The sequence below is a fragment of the Cryptotermes secundus genome, unplaced genomic scaffold (assembly GCF_002891405.2).
Source record: "Cryptotermes secundus unplaced genomic scaffold, Csec_1.0 scaffold183, whole genome shotgun sequence".
Taxonomy (NCBI): Eukaryota; Metazoa; Arthropoda; class Insecta; order Blattodea; family Kalotermitidae; genus Cryptotermes; species Cryptotermes secundus.
The window spans coordinates 696,062-713,277 of record NW_019729899.1 but is presented as its reverse complement, the minus strand read 5'-3'; the positions used below and the strand labels follow the sequence as shown (position 1 = coordinate 713,277).

The following is a 17,216-nucleotide window of genomic DNA, read 5'->3' as shown; positions in this document are numbered from 1 at the left end:
TGGCTCCAAATTATGGTTATGACTGTAGGTGCAAGTACACTGAAAATTTCAGAAAGATAATTTGGTAGTGGCACACATTATGTCTGTGTGAAGAAATTACTGACAGGGAAATACAGGCTACTGCAACTAAAAATTGTAACCAATCCACACACCCATTTATTCCCCACTCTGTTAAAAGACTCAGAAAAATCAACGGAAATTTGTTTCACACCAGTCATATTTTTAAAACTATAAGAATATTGATTATAAATATCTTTCAATATTTTTAAACAGAAACCAGAAATAATATTTTGGAATTCAGCCTTTCTGGGATACTTGTATAACTGAAACCAAAAATACTTATATGTTTCTCATTTGACATTCAATGTCAATTCAATTCAATTCAGTTGATTCTGAGAGAGCATCTTGGAGTAAGGTAATTTATTTCTTCCCACATCCCTCCTCATTCATTACAGACCATCATCTTACCTTCTGCTGCATTAAAAAATCCCATAAGTTGAAGCAGCATCAGAAAATAACGGGATAATCACAATAAAATTCTCACCAAATGTTTTTGTCCTTTAGGTCATGCTTTAGTTATGCAGCTTACATTTCAGAAGAACAGAAAGTAAGATCATGAGATCTGTGTATGTGTGTGCATGTCTCTGATCCCATCTTTTAATATTTGAACCGCCTGGCCAATTGTCTTGAAACTTTGTAAAACTTTATCATTGGAGGTCATGTCAACATCACAATTTAATTTTCCTATAATCATAAAAAAAAAGGCAGATGTATGAACTTGTGATGTGACAGTGATGGTAATTTAGGGCCCTGAAATGATGTATAGTAACAATGCTTTGACAAATATGCAAATTTTAAAAAGGTAACGTTTTGTAGACTCTAGAATAATACACATGGCAGCTGTTCAAAATGTTATTTAGTTCGTGGTTTAATGGCAATAAATAATGGACTACTGGACCATGTGAAATTTGGTATGGAGATAGATAATAAACATATCTACATATTAAGTATCAAATATTGACCGTCTTTTAGTGCATACAATTTCACTTGTCACTTCACACTACATGTTTCGGCATCATTCTGCCATCCTCAGGTGTATCAATCACATTAAACCATTGCACTGCCTGCCATTTATAAAATGATATAAAATGTGTGTTCGTCGTGTTTCGATAATAAAATTTAGATATTAAAACTTGTTAAGTATCATNTTGTTAGAAATCATAATATTTGTCAAACAAATAATGCTATTCATCATACATGCACAAGACAGTTTGAAAAGTTACATGTTTCCTCAGTAAGACTACCTTTGATTCAAAGAAGTGTGTTGTACTCTTCAATCATGTTTTATAATAATCTGCCCCAAAATATACAAATTTTGAAAGACAATGTGAATATTTTTAGGCATACATTGAAAAAATTTATTTCAAATGCCTCTTATTCAATAGATGAATACATTTCAAGCAAAAATTTATCTTGATAAATGAATGTACACGTATTGTTGTTGACTCGACTGTTTTTTTGCAATTAAGTCTTTTTATGAGGAGTGCTATATCAGGTCTGGATTAGAAAATGGATCAATGAAACTATGAACTGTGTATGTATGTATGTACAATGCTTTGGTAATGAAAATGTAAAACTTCATCACAGCTGGGTGGTTATCACTTATGTTTAATATTTGGGAGGTACTTGGTTTAATTCATAGCTCGAAGGCTGATATAAAACTTTCATTAAATTCCAACATGTCTGGTATAATCAATGCTATGTAAGTAGTATTCACAAACTTCAAGAAGGCCTATGATTCAGTTAGGAGGGAAGTATTGTGCAATATTTTCACTGAGTTTTGGATACCCAAGAAACTACTCAGGCTTATTAAAATGTGTTTAAATAAAACCTACAGTAAAGTCCATATAAGTAAACGTTTGTCCGATATATTTCCTATTCAAAATGGTCTAAAATATGGAGATGATTTATCGCCATTACTTTAAAATATGCCATTAGGAAGGTCCAGGAAAGCCAGTTGAGACTAAAATTAAAGGGGACATATCAGCTTTTGGTCTATGCTGATGATATGAATCTACTTGGAAAATGTGATTCATGAGGAAAATAAGAGCAGACTAAATTCAGGTAATGCTTGCTACCATTCAGTTTAGAACATTCTGTCCTCTCATTTGCTGTTAAAACATAAAAATCTGAATAAACAAAACTACAATTTTGCCTGTGGTTTTGTATGGGTGTGAAACTTGGTTTCTGATACTATGTGTAGAACATAGGCTGGGAGTATTTGAGAACACGATGCTGAGGAAAATATTTGGACTGAAGAGGAATGAAATGGTAGGAGGCTGGATAAATCTGCACAATGAGGAGCTTCATAACTTGTATTCTTCACCAAGTAAGTAAAATGATCAAGGTGAGGATGATAAGGAGGGCAGGGCATATAGCATGGATGGGAGAAGGGGAATGGTTATAGAATTTTGGTGGAAAAGTCAGAAGGAATAAGAACACTTGGAAGGCCTAGATGTAGGTGGGAGGATAAGATTAAAATGGATCTCAGAGAAATAGGATGGGGTGATATGGACTGGAGTAATCTGGCTCAGGACAGGGGCCAGTGGAGGCTTCTTGTGAACAAGGTAATGAACCTTCAGGTTCCAGAAAATGTGGGAAGTTCTTGAAAAGCTGAGAGGCTGTTGACTTCTCAAAGAAGACTGAGCTCTTGGGAGTTCAGCAGCTATGTTAGGCAAGTGGTAAATATAATAGGATGTAACAGTAATTAAATAAAAAGAGCAAGTTTATATTCAGAAGGTGGAAAATGTCTCAGGATACATAAAACTAACTTTTCTTTCAGTTTCTGCTTCCTTTTTCTCACACACTTAACAGATGACGCCCAAAGATATTACAAATTTTATTCCTTGCATTTGCCAATAAGTATACCTCTATTAAAGCAATGAACAGATGATGAATGGCAGAGGTTTTGGGTATGATTCAAACCCTCATTTTTAGCCTATTTTCCTGAAGTAGATTTTCTCTTCTCATCTGCTATCTAAAACTGAAAGATTAAAATATACAAAACTACAATTTCACCTATAGCTTTGCATGGGCATGAAACACTGAGCTTCATAATCTGTACTCCTTGCCAAATAGTTTGAATGATCAGGCATGTAGCATCCATGGGAAGAGAAGTGTGTACAAAGTTTTGGTGGAGGAATCTGCAAGAAAGAACCACTAGGAGACCTAGCCAAAGATGTGAGAATTATATTAAAATACAATACAATACAAAGGATCTTAAAGAAACAGAAAGGGAGGCGATGACAGGATTCATCTGGCTCATGTAAGGACCACCTCTTGTGAATGTGGTAATAAACCTGAGTTCCATAAGATGCAGGTAATTCTTTGGATAGCTTAATAACTCTGTATTAAATAATTCTTTCATGCAGATACACAATTTATTTTCTTTTATATTCGAACATACAGAATTTCTTAAAGATGTCACATTTATAATATGGTGATTAATCAACTGATGTAACTCCAACAATCCTTAAATGTAACAATATTCAACATATATAAAATGATGTGTCACAGATGTAAAAATACTTTAACCCACTGGCAGAGTCTTGCAAGATTATTCTGAAGCTTTGTGTATTGTCAGCATAAAATTTTGCTACATTTAAATTTGTTTTTGTACTCTTGACACAAAATCCTGTATGTCATTCCATGTTTCATTTCAATTTGATATGCTGACTACGAAAGAAATATGAAAAGTTACATACAATATAAATAATATGTACTGAAACATCTGTGAACAAAAACTGTTTCATTAATTACTATTTTGAAAATCTATATCATTTTTTTTAAACAGTGGAATGACTTATAAGAATGTATCTTTTTCCATAAATCAGTGGAATGGTTTATGCAGTTTCTAACACTTAGCAAGCTACATAATATTATAAATGTAAGAACTTCATACCAATACCACTGCTGCAGTTCAAAAGGATTATTGGTTGAAAAGACTGTATTTAAGTACATAACAAGTTTATCTCTTAGCATTGAGTGCGACAATAAAACTGTCACGCTGAAAATTATTTGACAAATGAGTGCAAAGGGATCATTGCATATTCATGTATGTATATATATATATATATAAAACACAACTATGTTAACAGTGCTGAATCTTCAGGTTCCACAAGAGAGAATTTCTCAGTTGACTGAGTAACTACTGATCACTTCACCAAGGAAGTCAGTAAGTTGGAAAGTTAGTTTGTTAATGATCACCATTTGTACTTTAGCAAGTCCTACATCTTCTGTGGCACACCTAAAATCCCACTGCAACTCACCAACTCACACATAAAACATGCAATTCTGAATATGAGGCTTAGGACATTTTAACCTTTGAATTACCACATTGTTTAATTACTACTACTCATAATACAGCAGGTATCCTCATAATAACTAATCTGATTTAAGCTGATTTTCATGAAACATGCCTTATGGGCATAAGTATACTCAGAGATGCCAGCAGAAGAGCTAATATGAAAGAATATAATGAATGAATTGCCAACATGTAGAAAGAGGGAAAATAAGAGGTTAGCAAAGAAACCTGCTTGTTAAAGAGATATCACAGTATATATGGCAAACAATTTCTTACATACATTAGCAATGTACAAAAATGTGAGAGTTTTAAAAATATATAAATCTCTGCTACATCTGTAAAACACTTACTCTCTTTATTGCACTTACACTAGAAGAACACTATACTGTCCAGAACATACTGAAGGATGGAACTGCATAATGTATTTGTTAAAATATGTTTTGGTTCTTGAAATTTACTCTTACAGCCAGTTAACCCAGGATGTAATCAAATGTGTAAGACTAAAGTGGTGACTATAATGCATAGTTTTGATTACGTTTTCAACTCACTGATGTTAGTAAATATAAGGCACAAAATGGCAGCTATGGTATTGCAAGATTATTTGTATAGATGTACCTGCAGCACTGAGACATAAAGGCAAACTGTGGCCATATAATAAAACAAAGTACACAGCAATAAAAAACTGTTCCTTTTTTTCCAGTTTCTATAAACCAATTTCCTTAATTATGTCATTTCTTCAACAACTGATATACAGGATATCACTTTTTGTTTTATGCTAATATCTGTGGACTGTTAATTTTTATACTGAAGAACTGATATTCATACATACAATTACATATGACTATTGATTGTTTCTATTTATTAAATTGAATTACCTGTTACTAACTGGATATACTAATTTCCCAGGTGTCAGCTCATAATACCCAATACATATCATGTTGATACACAACCATGTAAATCATAAAATAAAAATCAGAACTCTGCTGGTCCAACTCCAAATCTAATCACTAAATGACTGCTGCCTCCCTACATGTTTTGGCTGTTTGGCCATCCTCATGGGTGCCCACCAATTTGAAAAAATGTACTTACGTTTCTCAGTTCAATACTTAGTACATCACTAATTTTACACAGATAGACTTGAAAGGATTCTGATGACGGTGTATACTGTACTTCTTTTGGACTTCATCCATTGTCTTTTACATACCAGATGATGGATGAAGTCCAAAACAAGTCAAAATTCATATATCAAATACTAAAAGCATTTAATACTTCTTAAAATTACTGCTGTTATACACAATGGACTGTAAATATTTCAATACTCTTTCAAACTAGCACACACCAAGAGGATTGCTGAAGAGTCGAAATATATGAGGTGGAATCAACGATTTATTGCATCAGATGGTTTCTTACTGAACTGATGCAATGACAATTAAAAACCCAGAACCCTAAAAAACTGAATTTTATTTAATACAATACATAGCAGACAGAAGAAATGCACAAGGCACTATGGATGGTCAGTGTTTTGTGAAGCAGATCCATTTTCATTCTCCACTTCTACAGGACAGGAACATATTGTACTGAAAGCTGGCTCTTAATGATATGCATCCAACACTATATGTCTAACTCTACATCAGACAGCAATGATATATCACATTTATATGTGGTTAAAAAGGGAGCTTTTAAATGTCAATTGGAAAGTGTAAAAAATAGAATCAGTTCCAGTTTACTACTCCAGGTCTTACATCATCAGGACAAAATTTCTCTCCTGCTATTTCTAGATTGCACTTAGCACTTGTTTAGATAAAGTAGAATCACATCAGTATGACAAGATTTCACTACAACAGACTCTTGATAATTTATATGCAGATTAAAACTTTTAAATAAGTGTTGTCCATTATGTATGTGTCATATATACCAGTAATGCTTAAAAATGATTTGCAGTAGACTGCACATCTCATCCTGTCACATATTTCTAATTAATTATTTTACTGTGTTTTGTGTTGGCCTTCTGCCAATGAATGAGGACTGCTTTCTCTACTGAAAAGACATTTGTCTCCATGTACAGTTAACAGTAGCATGGCCAGTAAATAATAAGTGATTTTCATGACTGAATGCAGCATTGATGGTAGGTATTTACAGATTTTTTGCCTACTTTCATTATATTGAAAAGAAATAAAAATAAAAATAAAAGGAGACCTATGAGATCACCTTGTTGTGGCTCTTGGATGCATTGTTTTCATTGCGGTCCGTGTTGTATGAATCAATATGCAGTGCAAGGAAAGCAGGCAATTACTTCTTCACAGAACTTTTTGTTGGATAATCCATTCTTTTTAATTATCCATGCTACTTCTCCCCTTCATTACTGTGGATAATCAAGAGCTCAATGTACTTCTAATGCACAGCACAGATTCCAAATTCCAATGTGATTAAAATTAAATGTCACTGCGCCACTGTGGGCCATCTTCTGTGTTACTGCTCCCTAGAAGCAACAGAAACATGATTTCAATTAGCATACAGAAGTGGGTAAATTACATGTGACTACAGTGATGAAGACAATGGTAACCACACAATTCTAATGCTTATTACTATTCAGTTAACACAATCCTGGATTGTGTTAACTGAATAGTAATAAACATTATTTTACACACAATGACACTACAGTATAATATTTCTGAAAACAATTCTAGAATCTGATTTTCCTAGATATTGCCGAAACATGTTTGATTCTTTTCTATATTTTCCTTAATATGCAAATGTAAGATGATCCCATACTTTTGAATCAAATAATAATAATAAAAAAAAAAGAATAAATACAGTACATAAATAAAATTTAACTACTTAATTATCTTCATATTATCAGAGTTGTTGAAGATGGTTATTAATGGCTGGCTATATGTAACAGAGAGGGGGAAACCAATGCATGTAAGAATGTCTATGAGGAAAAAACATGGAAGACAAAGGCAAGACTGAGAAACAAATAAGTAATGAATCTCAGAGAAATAAAATGCATGATTTATTATACCCTGATGGCAGCCCAAATTTGTTTTCACCGACTGCAAACTCACAGAGAACTGCTCTGCCATCTCTTAGACGGGAATTAAATAAACTGAAACATTATAGTTCCAAAGATCGCAGTTTTCCCTATGATGGTTATTTCTCCTAGTGAACTCATTTTATAGGAGTTATAAGGAATGTTCTGTAACTTTCAAATCACAGTGTTGCCTGGAAATGAGTGATATATTTTGCTGCATGAACAGAACATCTGTAATGCCATTATGAAAATTTAACAAAACTCACTTCAGCAATTTCTGAAATATAAAATAGTGAAAGAATTCCTAGAGAAATGTCTGGTACAGGGTCATTTAAATATCACTGCAGCATACAACTAGTAGGGGTTTATATGCTGGCTTGAGGGGTTAACTCCTATACTGGAATCCCGGCCAGTGTCAGGCAAGATGTCAAGGCTTAACTGAGTGTGAGGTTCTCACACTGTGCTCAAACAGTGATACTCACAGATGCATATGGAGAATTAATGGATTGGTGGGAGTAAACAGCAGAACTTGGAGAAAAATATGCCCCATTTATGGTGCCACTCTGCTCATAACAAACCATGTGCAATGACGTGGGAGTGAATCTGGGCCCCCACAATGAGAAGACTAATTACCGTATTAATCTCATAATTTATGTCTCTGAGTAATTTACAAACCACTGCTTTTAGACAAGAAATTCTCTGGAAAAATTAAATACTGCACCACTGCTTCAATTTTGACAGACACGTAATTTTCGTGAAAAATCGGATTAAAGTTAAACCCATTGTAGTAAGAAGGTAGGGGGACCTATAATTGTAACTTTCAAGAAAATTATGTGCTGGCTGAAATTTTATTAAGGAACATTTCCATCTCAACAATATCCACCGAATCACATGGTGGAGTCCATATGCAGGAGTATCCATCCTGTGTTGACACATCACATAGAACTTTCATAGAATTTTGTGTGAAAATTATGTGTTAGTCAGGATTTTATCAAGGGGCACTTTTATGTCAAAGTTTATCAAGGAATTACATGGTACAATAGACAGATATGAATATCCATACTGTGTTGTCATATCACATTCAACTGTAATCACTTGAATGTAACATGTACTCTGAAAAGTAGTTTTCACATATTTTATGCACCACAACTTTCAAGTAAAAATTTTTCAGCAAAAAAAAAATGTAAATATGGAATATTGAGAGGAAGTGAACTGGATTGAAGTGGTTTTGCAGAAAGCCCACTAGCAGGGTTTGGTGCTAATGGTATTAATGATCTGGAGAGAAAAATATGAATATTTTACAGAACTCACATCACATTTCTGAGATCTCTGTTTGACATATGCCTATATGGGTATGTCCATTACACATAAACGGATATGGACTATGATATTTTAGCATCCTGTTCCATTGATGTATTATTCCTATTATTCAAGTACACTGTCAATAATGCACCAACGATTTTTAAATATCTTATACACTTACATATTTTAGGTGTCTTTTATATTTAAAAATCATTGTTGTATTACTGACAGTGTACTTGAATAGGAATAATGGATTATGATGTACACACATACAAGCTGACATGAAGTTTCTATGGGAACATTAAAATAAACGGGCAAAGGGAGATAATATCTGAAACTAGGATATTAAGGAAAATCTGCAGGAAGAACACAAGAACACTCTGTTAAACCATGGATAATGTGTTATGTATGGATGACAACAGAATTTCCTTCAGAATGTTAAAAATGAAGATGCAAAATATATACAGACAGTGGAGATGCCAGGTGAGGAAAGATACACAAAAAGAGTGAAGATATAGCAGGTGCAGATACAAGTGCTCTGGATGACAGTGAAGAACGGAAAAGACTCTGTCATGAAACAACCCACTATGCAGGAACTATCAGTAGATGGCGATGACAAAGATAAAGATGTTTGTTATAATTATATTCCAATGCAATAGGATCATGATGATCTCAATCACCTGCTGGGTTGATTTTGAGCGATGAGAGGTCAAAAGTCAACTCTTCCACTTGCTGAGGCAGAGACCTCAACTTGAGTGGCACACCTGTGTACCCTCCATTGTTCTTGCAGAAAAGGATGAATTCTCGCCAATGCACATCACACTGAAGAATATCTGGATCACCCACAGTAATCAACAGGGCCTTTGAGCGTGTCAAGGCTACGTTGAATCTCTGGAACAGAAGAGAAGATTGTGAATATTATGATATTCACAAATTATTTTAAAATTTAAAAGACAACAAAACCTTTACAGTTGAAATAGCATTCTGTTAAAGAGAAGAAAGTATCAGTGTCCATGAACAGAGGACTTTAAATCTCCTGGTAATAAAGTGTTAGCAACCGAATTTTAAGTCAGAGAGAACACTTTATCATCCAGGAATATGGGATTTTAAAATACCTGGAACTGTGGAGCTGGAAGGAGTATTTTTATCGGAAGGCCATTTAAATTCCGGTAGTGGCCGCGGGACGGATTTAATTTAAATGTCCGCCATTGTAGAGTAATGAAATTGTAATCATGTTACTCAAAATGCTGTTATTTCTACAATTTTTGTGATAAACGAACGAAATAAACGCCACTTTTTTCTAGAAAGTATATAGAATCAGATACTGTAATTTACCGATTTTAGAATCTGTAAAAATTGTTACATCGATTCCAACAAGAAAAAAAAAAACAACCAATTTTGAGCTTTTCCTGGACCTTCCTAATGACACATTATAAACCAAAGTTGAAAAGCAGTGGCAATAAAGCATCTCCTTGTTTTAGACCATTCTGCATAGGGAAATAATCAGACAAATGTTTACCTATATGGACTTTACTATATGTTTCATTTAAACATACTGTCGCGTATTGGGCATATAACGCGACAAATAACTTCACGCCATCTTTGATACAGCGAATTTTATTTCACATTCGCTCTTACAGTCACCCAATTACAATCTGACGATTACTGCTATCTGCAGTATCACAAATATTACACTCCAAATGCCAGAATACAACTGACTAGTTGCTGGCTAACTCAGAACTAACTCGGAGGTAGCTCGAGGACTCACTCGGCGGTAGCTCCCGGACTAACTGACTGACTGTGAATAGCCTTCGCTGCTCCTTATGTAGCCTTGATCGGACAATTCTCGTCTGGTGCCTTGTTGCTAGCCACGCTGTCCGGAGTTGTTGACTGCTGCCTAGCAACCGCAATATCCCTCGGTGACGTCACCGCTGTTGATTCGCTTTGCATAGCTTCATGGTCGCGGGGACTCGGCTAACGTCGGCTCCGCTCGTGACGTCACCGCGCGTTGCACGTTGCATAGCTACCAGGATGCGGGGTGATTACTCGCCTATTACGTGAGCACTACGTTACAGCTACGTGCAGCTGGGGAGGTAGGGGTCAATATGTCACAATATTTTAGTCAGCCTAACTAGTTTCATGGGTAACCCAAACTCTATCTGAATATTGTACAATACTTCCCGGCTAACTGAATCATAGGCTTCCTTGAAGTCTATGAATAGCTGATGTATTGTCTCATTGTATTCCCATTTTTCTCCAGTATCTGATGAATGCAAAAGATCTGATCTGTAGTTGATCTGTTATGTCAAAACACACACTGACGATTCACAATTATATCCAGAGGATCCATCCAGGACTTCAGAGCATACATTTACTATTATCTCAATTAAGTGAATGGCACAGGGTATTTTTAAACAATGTATTTCACTTTATGGATACTGAAGATTCATTATTAAAACCTTCTGTTCACAGAAACATGCAACTGGACCCTCTCAATCATCTCAATCAGATCACATCCTCACATTTATCTAGGATTGATTTTAATATTCTCCATCCATCTATGCCTAGATATCTCAAGTGATCACCTTTCTTGATGTTTACCTGCTGAAATTTTGTATGCATTTGCCATTCACCCATGAATCCAACATGTCACACACAGCCACACATCCAAATCTGTCTTGATTTAATCAATCTATTACCTATCATCATCACCACTACCACCACCATCACAAACAAACTTTGACATTAAAGCTATGGATACATAGTAAAGTGCTTAACCAGCAATACCTTTGGATTTTTCAGAAAACCAAGATGAAACTTGTAATCTTCTTGGAGAAGTGCCATAGTGGAACGAACTGTTGAGATTATGATTACAAGACGTTCCTGGCCCTGGAAATCTTCAACTGATCCCACAGTGATGTCATTCAATTTGCATTTATCCAACATTTTTCTGATCTTCTGGACCTTGAATTGTATACAAGTTTATGTACATCAGTGATAGGATAAAGGAGAGCCAAGGGCTTAAGAGTACCCACAAATTATATATTTATTTCTAATCCTCCTTATATTCTAAAAATGGAAAGCGTGGCCAAAATTAGTACCAATGTTTCCCAAACACATGTTACTACTTCTATCAGTTAAAGCACTCTGGGGAGGAAACGCTATGAAATCTTGTATGGGGAGAAGTAATTGCTTGCAGCCCTATTTAAGTAAAATGATTGGTTTTGCATATCTCAGCTTTCTGTATGATGCATGCCCAGTCAATCACATGAAATTAAGGTCAATATTACTCATATCCCAAGAGTCTTACTGAAATTTTGGGAAGTTGCTCGACATGCAATAATTAACTAACTCCATGGAGCCAAGTCCTTCAGCAGCCACCAGTCGCTCAGCTACTCAAGAATTTCTCAACACTTCATAGAACCCATGTTCACAAGGGCCTGCTATGGCTCCTTACTCTCAGTCTAATTATTCCAGTCTCCATTATCCCATTCTATTTCTCTAAGATCCAGTTTAATATTATCCTCCCACCTATGTCCAGGTCTTCCCAGTGCTCTATTTCCTTCTGATTTTAACACCAAATCCTATATGTATTCCTCTTATCCCCATTCATGCTATATGCCCTGCCAATCGTATCTTCCTTGTCTTGATCATTTTAATTACACTTGGCAAAGAGTAAAAGCCAGGAAGCTCCTCATTATGCAGCTGTCGACATCCTCCCATCACTTCATCTCTCTTCAGTCCAAATATTCTCCTCAGTACCCTGTTCTCAAACACCCTGAGTCTACGTTCATCCCTTAATGTCAGAGACAGAGTTTCACACCCACACAAAATTGTAGTTTTGTTTATTCTAATTTTCATGTTTTTAGGCAACAGGCAAGAAGATTAAAAGGTTCTGCACCAAATGGTAGAAACCATTACCCAAATTCAATCTCCTCTTAATTTTCTCCTGAATCAAATTTTGATTTGTCTTTGCCATTCCCAAATATTTTAACACTGACATATTTTCAAAGCATCTATTAGCTATCTTTATGTTATGATTTTGCCCCACATTCTGGTGACGAGACATCAATATACACTTAGTTTTCCCTGTGTTTACATCTAGACCAAACTCCTTACTGGCATCAATCAGAATTTCTGTTTTTCTTTATGGTATTTATATTATCTCCCAATAGATTTACATCATTAGCATAGACCAGAAGTTGATGAGTCTCATCCAATTTCAGTTCCACCTGGTTTTCCTGGACCTTCCTACAGGCATATTCTAAAGCAAAGATGAAAAGCAATGGTGATAAAGCATGCCCTTGTTCTAGATCATTCTGAATAGGAAATGTATCACACAAATTGGATCTGCAATGGGAACAAAATTATACCAAAATATGCAATTCCCAGACCTTTATTAAAAAATAATAAAAAGTCTTAGCATATATACAGATGGATTATTAACAATTAAGAACTCACCTGCTTCCTGTATGGTGTAATAATGCCAATATGTTCTGGCGAGAGTTTTCGACCACTGAAACGATCTGTCAGCAGACGTTCAATGTACTTCTTGATCACTTCAATCTCTTGAATGTTGAAATAACTGCAAGTAAAATATTGTAGTTCTTTAGTTCTACACTGTGTGGCAACTAACAAGGGTGCTGCAAAAGGTTAAAGTTATATCTCTGCCTATCAACTAACACAACATGAAAATGTACAGAAATGCTGTGATCAAGATCCAACACATTCTTACCCTCTAGGGGGAACTGGTAAGCATTCTACTCCATATGCTTTCACCTTCAAGAAGCAAGTACCAATATTCACAGGACAGGAAGGAATGTGAACTCCAGAACCATTCTGTATGTGGTGGTGCAGAGAAAAATACTAATGCCCCATAATGATAATGAAATTCCAGCCATCTTAATGACTGAGATACTGCAGCTCAGAAAGTACTACAAATACTGCGCTGTGGCTTCTGTCTCTGCGTATGGTCTATTTTGGCCTCTTCCTACCTGGCAGCAGGGGTGAAGGCACAAATTCACACAGCAGACAATCATGGCTAAACAAATACATTCCTCTGCCTATCTGTGATGGGTGAAAAATCAAGGCTTATGAATGGAAACATCTTTAAAATTACTCATTGATATTGTGGTGTGCTGCCTAAAAGACAGAATATGTGTATCTGAGGTGTCAATTGCTGAACAATGGCTTGTTACAACACGTTTTTGAGACAGCACATACAGAGACGTCCGTTGCCAGGCAACGGCTCACTAAGCGTTGTTACCTCTTCAACCAATAGCTAGATATATAATCAATGTGTTACCTAAAAAATGAAAACACCTTCCTGCAACAATGAATATGTGTAGGCCAGGTACTGATACACTAGCTAACACGGGAAATGACTACCCTTCAAGAATGTGTCTTCTAGTCCGTCCGGCTGAAGAAGATATGAGATCAGAGAAGATTAGACAGAACAACAGATCAGAGGTCAGGTGAGAGATGACAGGCTAGTCAGGTTGCAGTGTTTGGAAGACGTTATCTCGGAGTGACTGCAGTTGTAAATGTAAATGAGTTATTCAATAAACAGCTTTGTCTAATCCGGAACCCATTCATTTCTTGTCATGGAACCTCAGACATGTGACAATATTCTCTCCCACCCTCTTTTTATTTTTTTCTCCACACATCAAACAGTAAATATGAAAAGTAAATGATTTCTTGTACATACAATGCACAACATTAGAAGCTCCACACTGTAAGCTCACCGTCCAATACTGAAAAAAAATACAAAATATAGGTTTGAAGAAGTTCTTCTAAATAAGCATTTTCCACGAAAAATATAATAGCTGATGACAGAGAGAATACTGTTGACACATCACCTAACCAGTAGATGCTGTGTTCTGACAGTGTAGTGATATCATAATCTTGTGTGTTATGTGATGGGAAGTAGGCTAGTAAACTACAAAAGTGTGTGTAAGCAAAATATCCCTTGTGGGTAACAGTCTGGAAAGCTGAATTTTTAACTGATTGATGAATTCAGCCAATATCTGTTGATGCCAGCAGACAGGTACACCCAAAGTATAGGATGATGGTCACCATGTAAATTATGACCAGCAGAGGAGACATACAACTGTAAAGTGTAAAGTGGGATGTGAATCACAGTAAGGACACACTTGTAAAAGGTCTGGTAGTGTTGTCCTTTTAGTTTTGTATTGGGAATTGTTTATTTTCCCCCAGCACAAGCCATTGCATCAGGTGATATTCAACACTAAATCCTTTTCTTCTTAAATCATTAATAAAATATTTTAATTATTTAAGATTAACACTGCTTATGAAGATGACAACATAATAGGGAAAATTCTCCATTATGGATAGATACACGCACGCACGCANAAAAAAAAAAAAAAAAAAAGGATCATCAAGAAGGAAACAAGAAAAGAGATAAAATTGAAATTTTAAACACAAAAGCAGTTCCCATACTTTTATATTGAAATAAAACTTGGGAATGGCAGGGGGAAATAAAATTCAACCAATGGAAATTAAGCTTTAAAAGGCATCACACTGTAGTTCGGACTAGCTAAACTTGAAGCCACACAAAAGAAATTAATATCTGAAAACTAAACATAAGGAAACAAAATTGCAATGAAAATAATTAAATCACCTTAACAGAAAGCAGCCAGACCCCTGAAGCTGTACTTCTATGCAAAGCAAGAGGATATGAACACAGGAAGATACATCACAAGATCGTTATGCACCCAAAATAGGACTGAGCCTAATCTGCTGAGAGACAGAAGGCCATGCCATAGCTCAAGCAGTTAGTTGCTGGCTTCCCACCGCGGCGGCCCAGGTTTGATCCCGGGTCTGGTTGAGTTGGATCTGTGGTGGACAAAGTGGCACTGGTGCAGGTTTTCTCCGAGTATCCCCTGCCAATCTTCATTCCACCAATTGCTCCACAATCACCCTCACCTATCATCTGGGGCTGGTACAATAGGCCAGAAGTGGCCGCAGTACAAGGGACTTAGTCCCACCCCACTAGCAACAAAAAAAAATCTGTTTAGACGACAGAGCAACAAAAACATCCCCTTAATTCAATGTATAGGCAGCTCAGAGGGGTTTGTACCTTGGGGAATTTGCTTCTCGCTGATCTTTTCCCTTCACTCCATGAAAGATCAGTGGAAATCCCTTCTTGGGAAGACCTTCCCAGTTGCACACCAGGGATGTCAGTGAAGGATCACCACGTGCCTAAACAGTTAATATTTATTTTATTAACAGCAGCAGTCATTCAGGTGTATGGATATATTCATAAATGTATGTGCATGTATTCCCTTAAGCTGGAAGCTGGGATAGATTGGTTAGTACTGTAACATGCAACGGGCCAGGGTTTCAGGAAGGGGAAAGATTTTTTTTTTCGATTCCACAGTGTCCAGACCGACTCTGGAACCCAACCAGCCTCCTATCCAATTAGTACAGAGGGCTCTTTCCTCACTGCAAAAGTGGTTGCGGTGTGAAGCAGACAAACTGCCTCAATTTGGTGTCAAGGTCATGAATGGGGGAGCCATATTTCCACTCCCCCTATGTCTTCATGGCACAGTGTTTAATTAATTAAGCACAGGGACAGCTTTACCTTGATTCCCTTAAACTTTCTGCAGGGAGGCTCTTACGTTTGTTGACCAGTTCATGGTTCTGCGCTTCATGCCAACTGGTGCACCGCTGGTTGCGAGACATATATAAATTCTGCTGATGAATCAATATGCCTGTCAGTTGACAACATTCAGAATGAAGTAGTTACAATTCACAGATCATACAAAGTGTTGAAAATACTGTCCCTGTCACTCACTGATCAATCTCACCTTCGATGACGGACTGCAGAAACCAACTGCAGAAATGAACTCTGATAGCTGGACTGTGTGGCTGCAAGGGTTGAATTGCTATTGTTTTATAGGGTGTACACTTCAGAAATTGTGTGGCCCTTCTTTCAGTAGACTTCAACACTTCAGTCTCTTCAGCTAGATGTTTCAGTGATTTTCTAGGTGTATGTTCAAGTATGGTTCATATGCCATCTAACTTCTCCTCAGTAAGCATTTGTCACTTATGTTTTTGTTTCTTGTCTATTATCACTGATTTAAGTTTATTCAGAAAATTGTGAACTGTTTGCCTGCTGGGAACTCTTTCATCACAAAATTTATGTCAAAATTTTTGCTGACACTTTACAGCAGGTGTGTCGCACTAAAGTATACCGCACCATGATGGAACATGCTATTTACTAACTGTAACTGAGAAAAAACGGCTAATTGAGCTGATTAGTTTTGCTCACTGCCGACAAATCATAAACAAATTCCCACGCATGAACTGCAATGCTCACCATGAAACAGAGTGCTGTGAAGCACTCCACAGTTAATGATAATTTCCTTTAATTCCAAATGTTACTGGCCACCAGGCATACTGGCTCATCGGCAAAATTTGTATGAGCCTTGCAGCTGGTGGTGCACCAATCACAATGAAGAGCAGAGACATCAACCAGTCAACAAAGGCAAGAACCTC

The 17,216-nt window shown here is 36.3% G+C and overlaps 1 protein-coding gene across 2 annotated transcripts in view; it reads right to left on the bottom strand.

Moving 5' to 3' along the window:
* Positions 1 to 3,426: 3,426 nt before the first annotated feature.
* Positions 3,427 to 17,216, bottom strand: part of LOC111865740 (putative helicase MOV-10) — a 49,837-nt gene continuing 36,047 nt past the window's right edge. For both annotated transcript variants that reach the window (XM_023853998.2, XM_023853999.2), the window contains exons 16-20: positions 15,796 to 15,917; positions 13,158 to 13,281; positions 11,484 to 11,660; positions 9,377 to 9,587; positions 3,427 to 6,842 (exon numbers count right to left, since the gene is read on the bottom strand). In XM_023853998.2, coding sequence (XP_023709766.1) covers positions 6,796 to 6,842; positions 9,377 to 9,587; positions 11,484 to 11,660; positions 13,158 to 13,281; positions 15,796 to 15,917 — 681 coding nt within the window. In that variant the 3' untranslated portion in view covers positions 3,427 to 6,795. The remainder of the gene's footprint in view (positions 6,843 to 9,376; positions 9,588 to 11,483; positions 11,661 to 13,157; positions 13,282 to 15,795; positions 15,918 to 17,216) is intronic.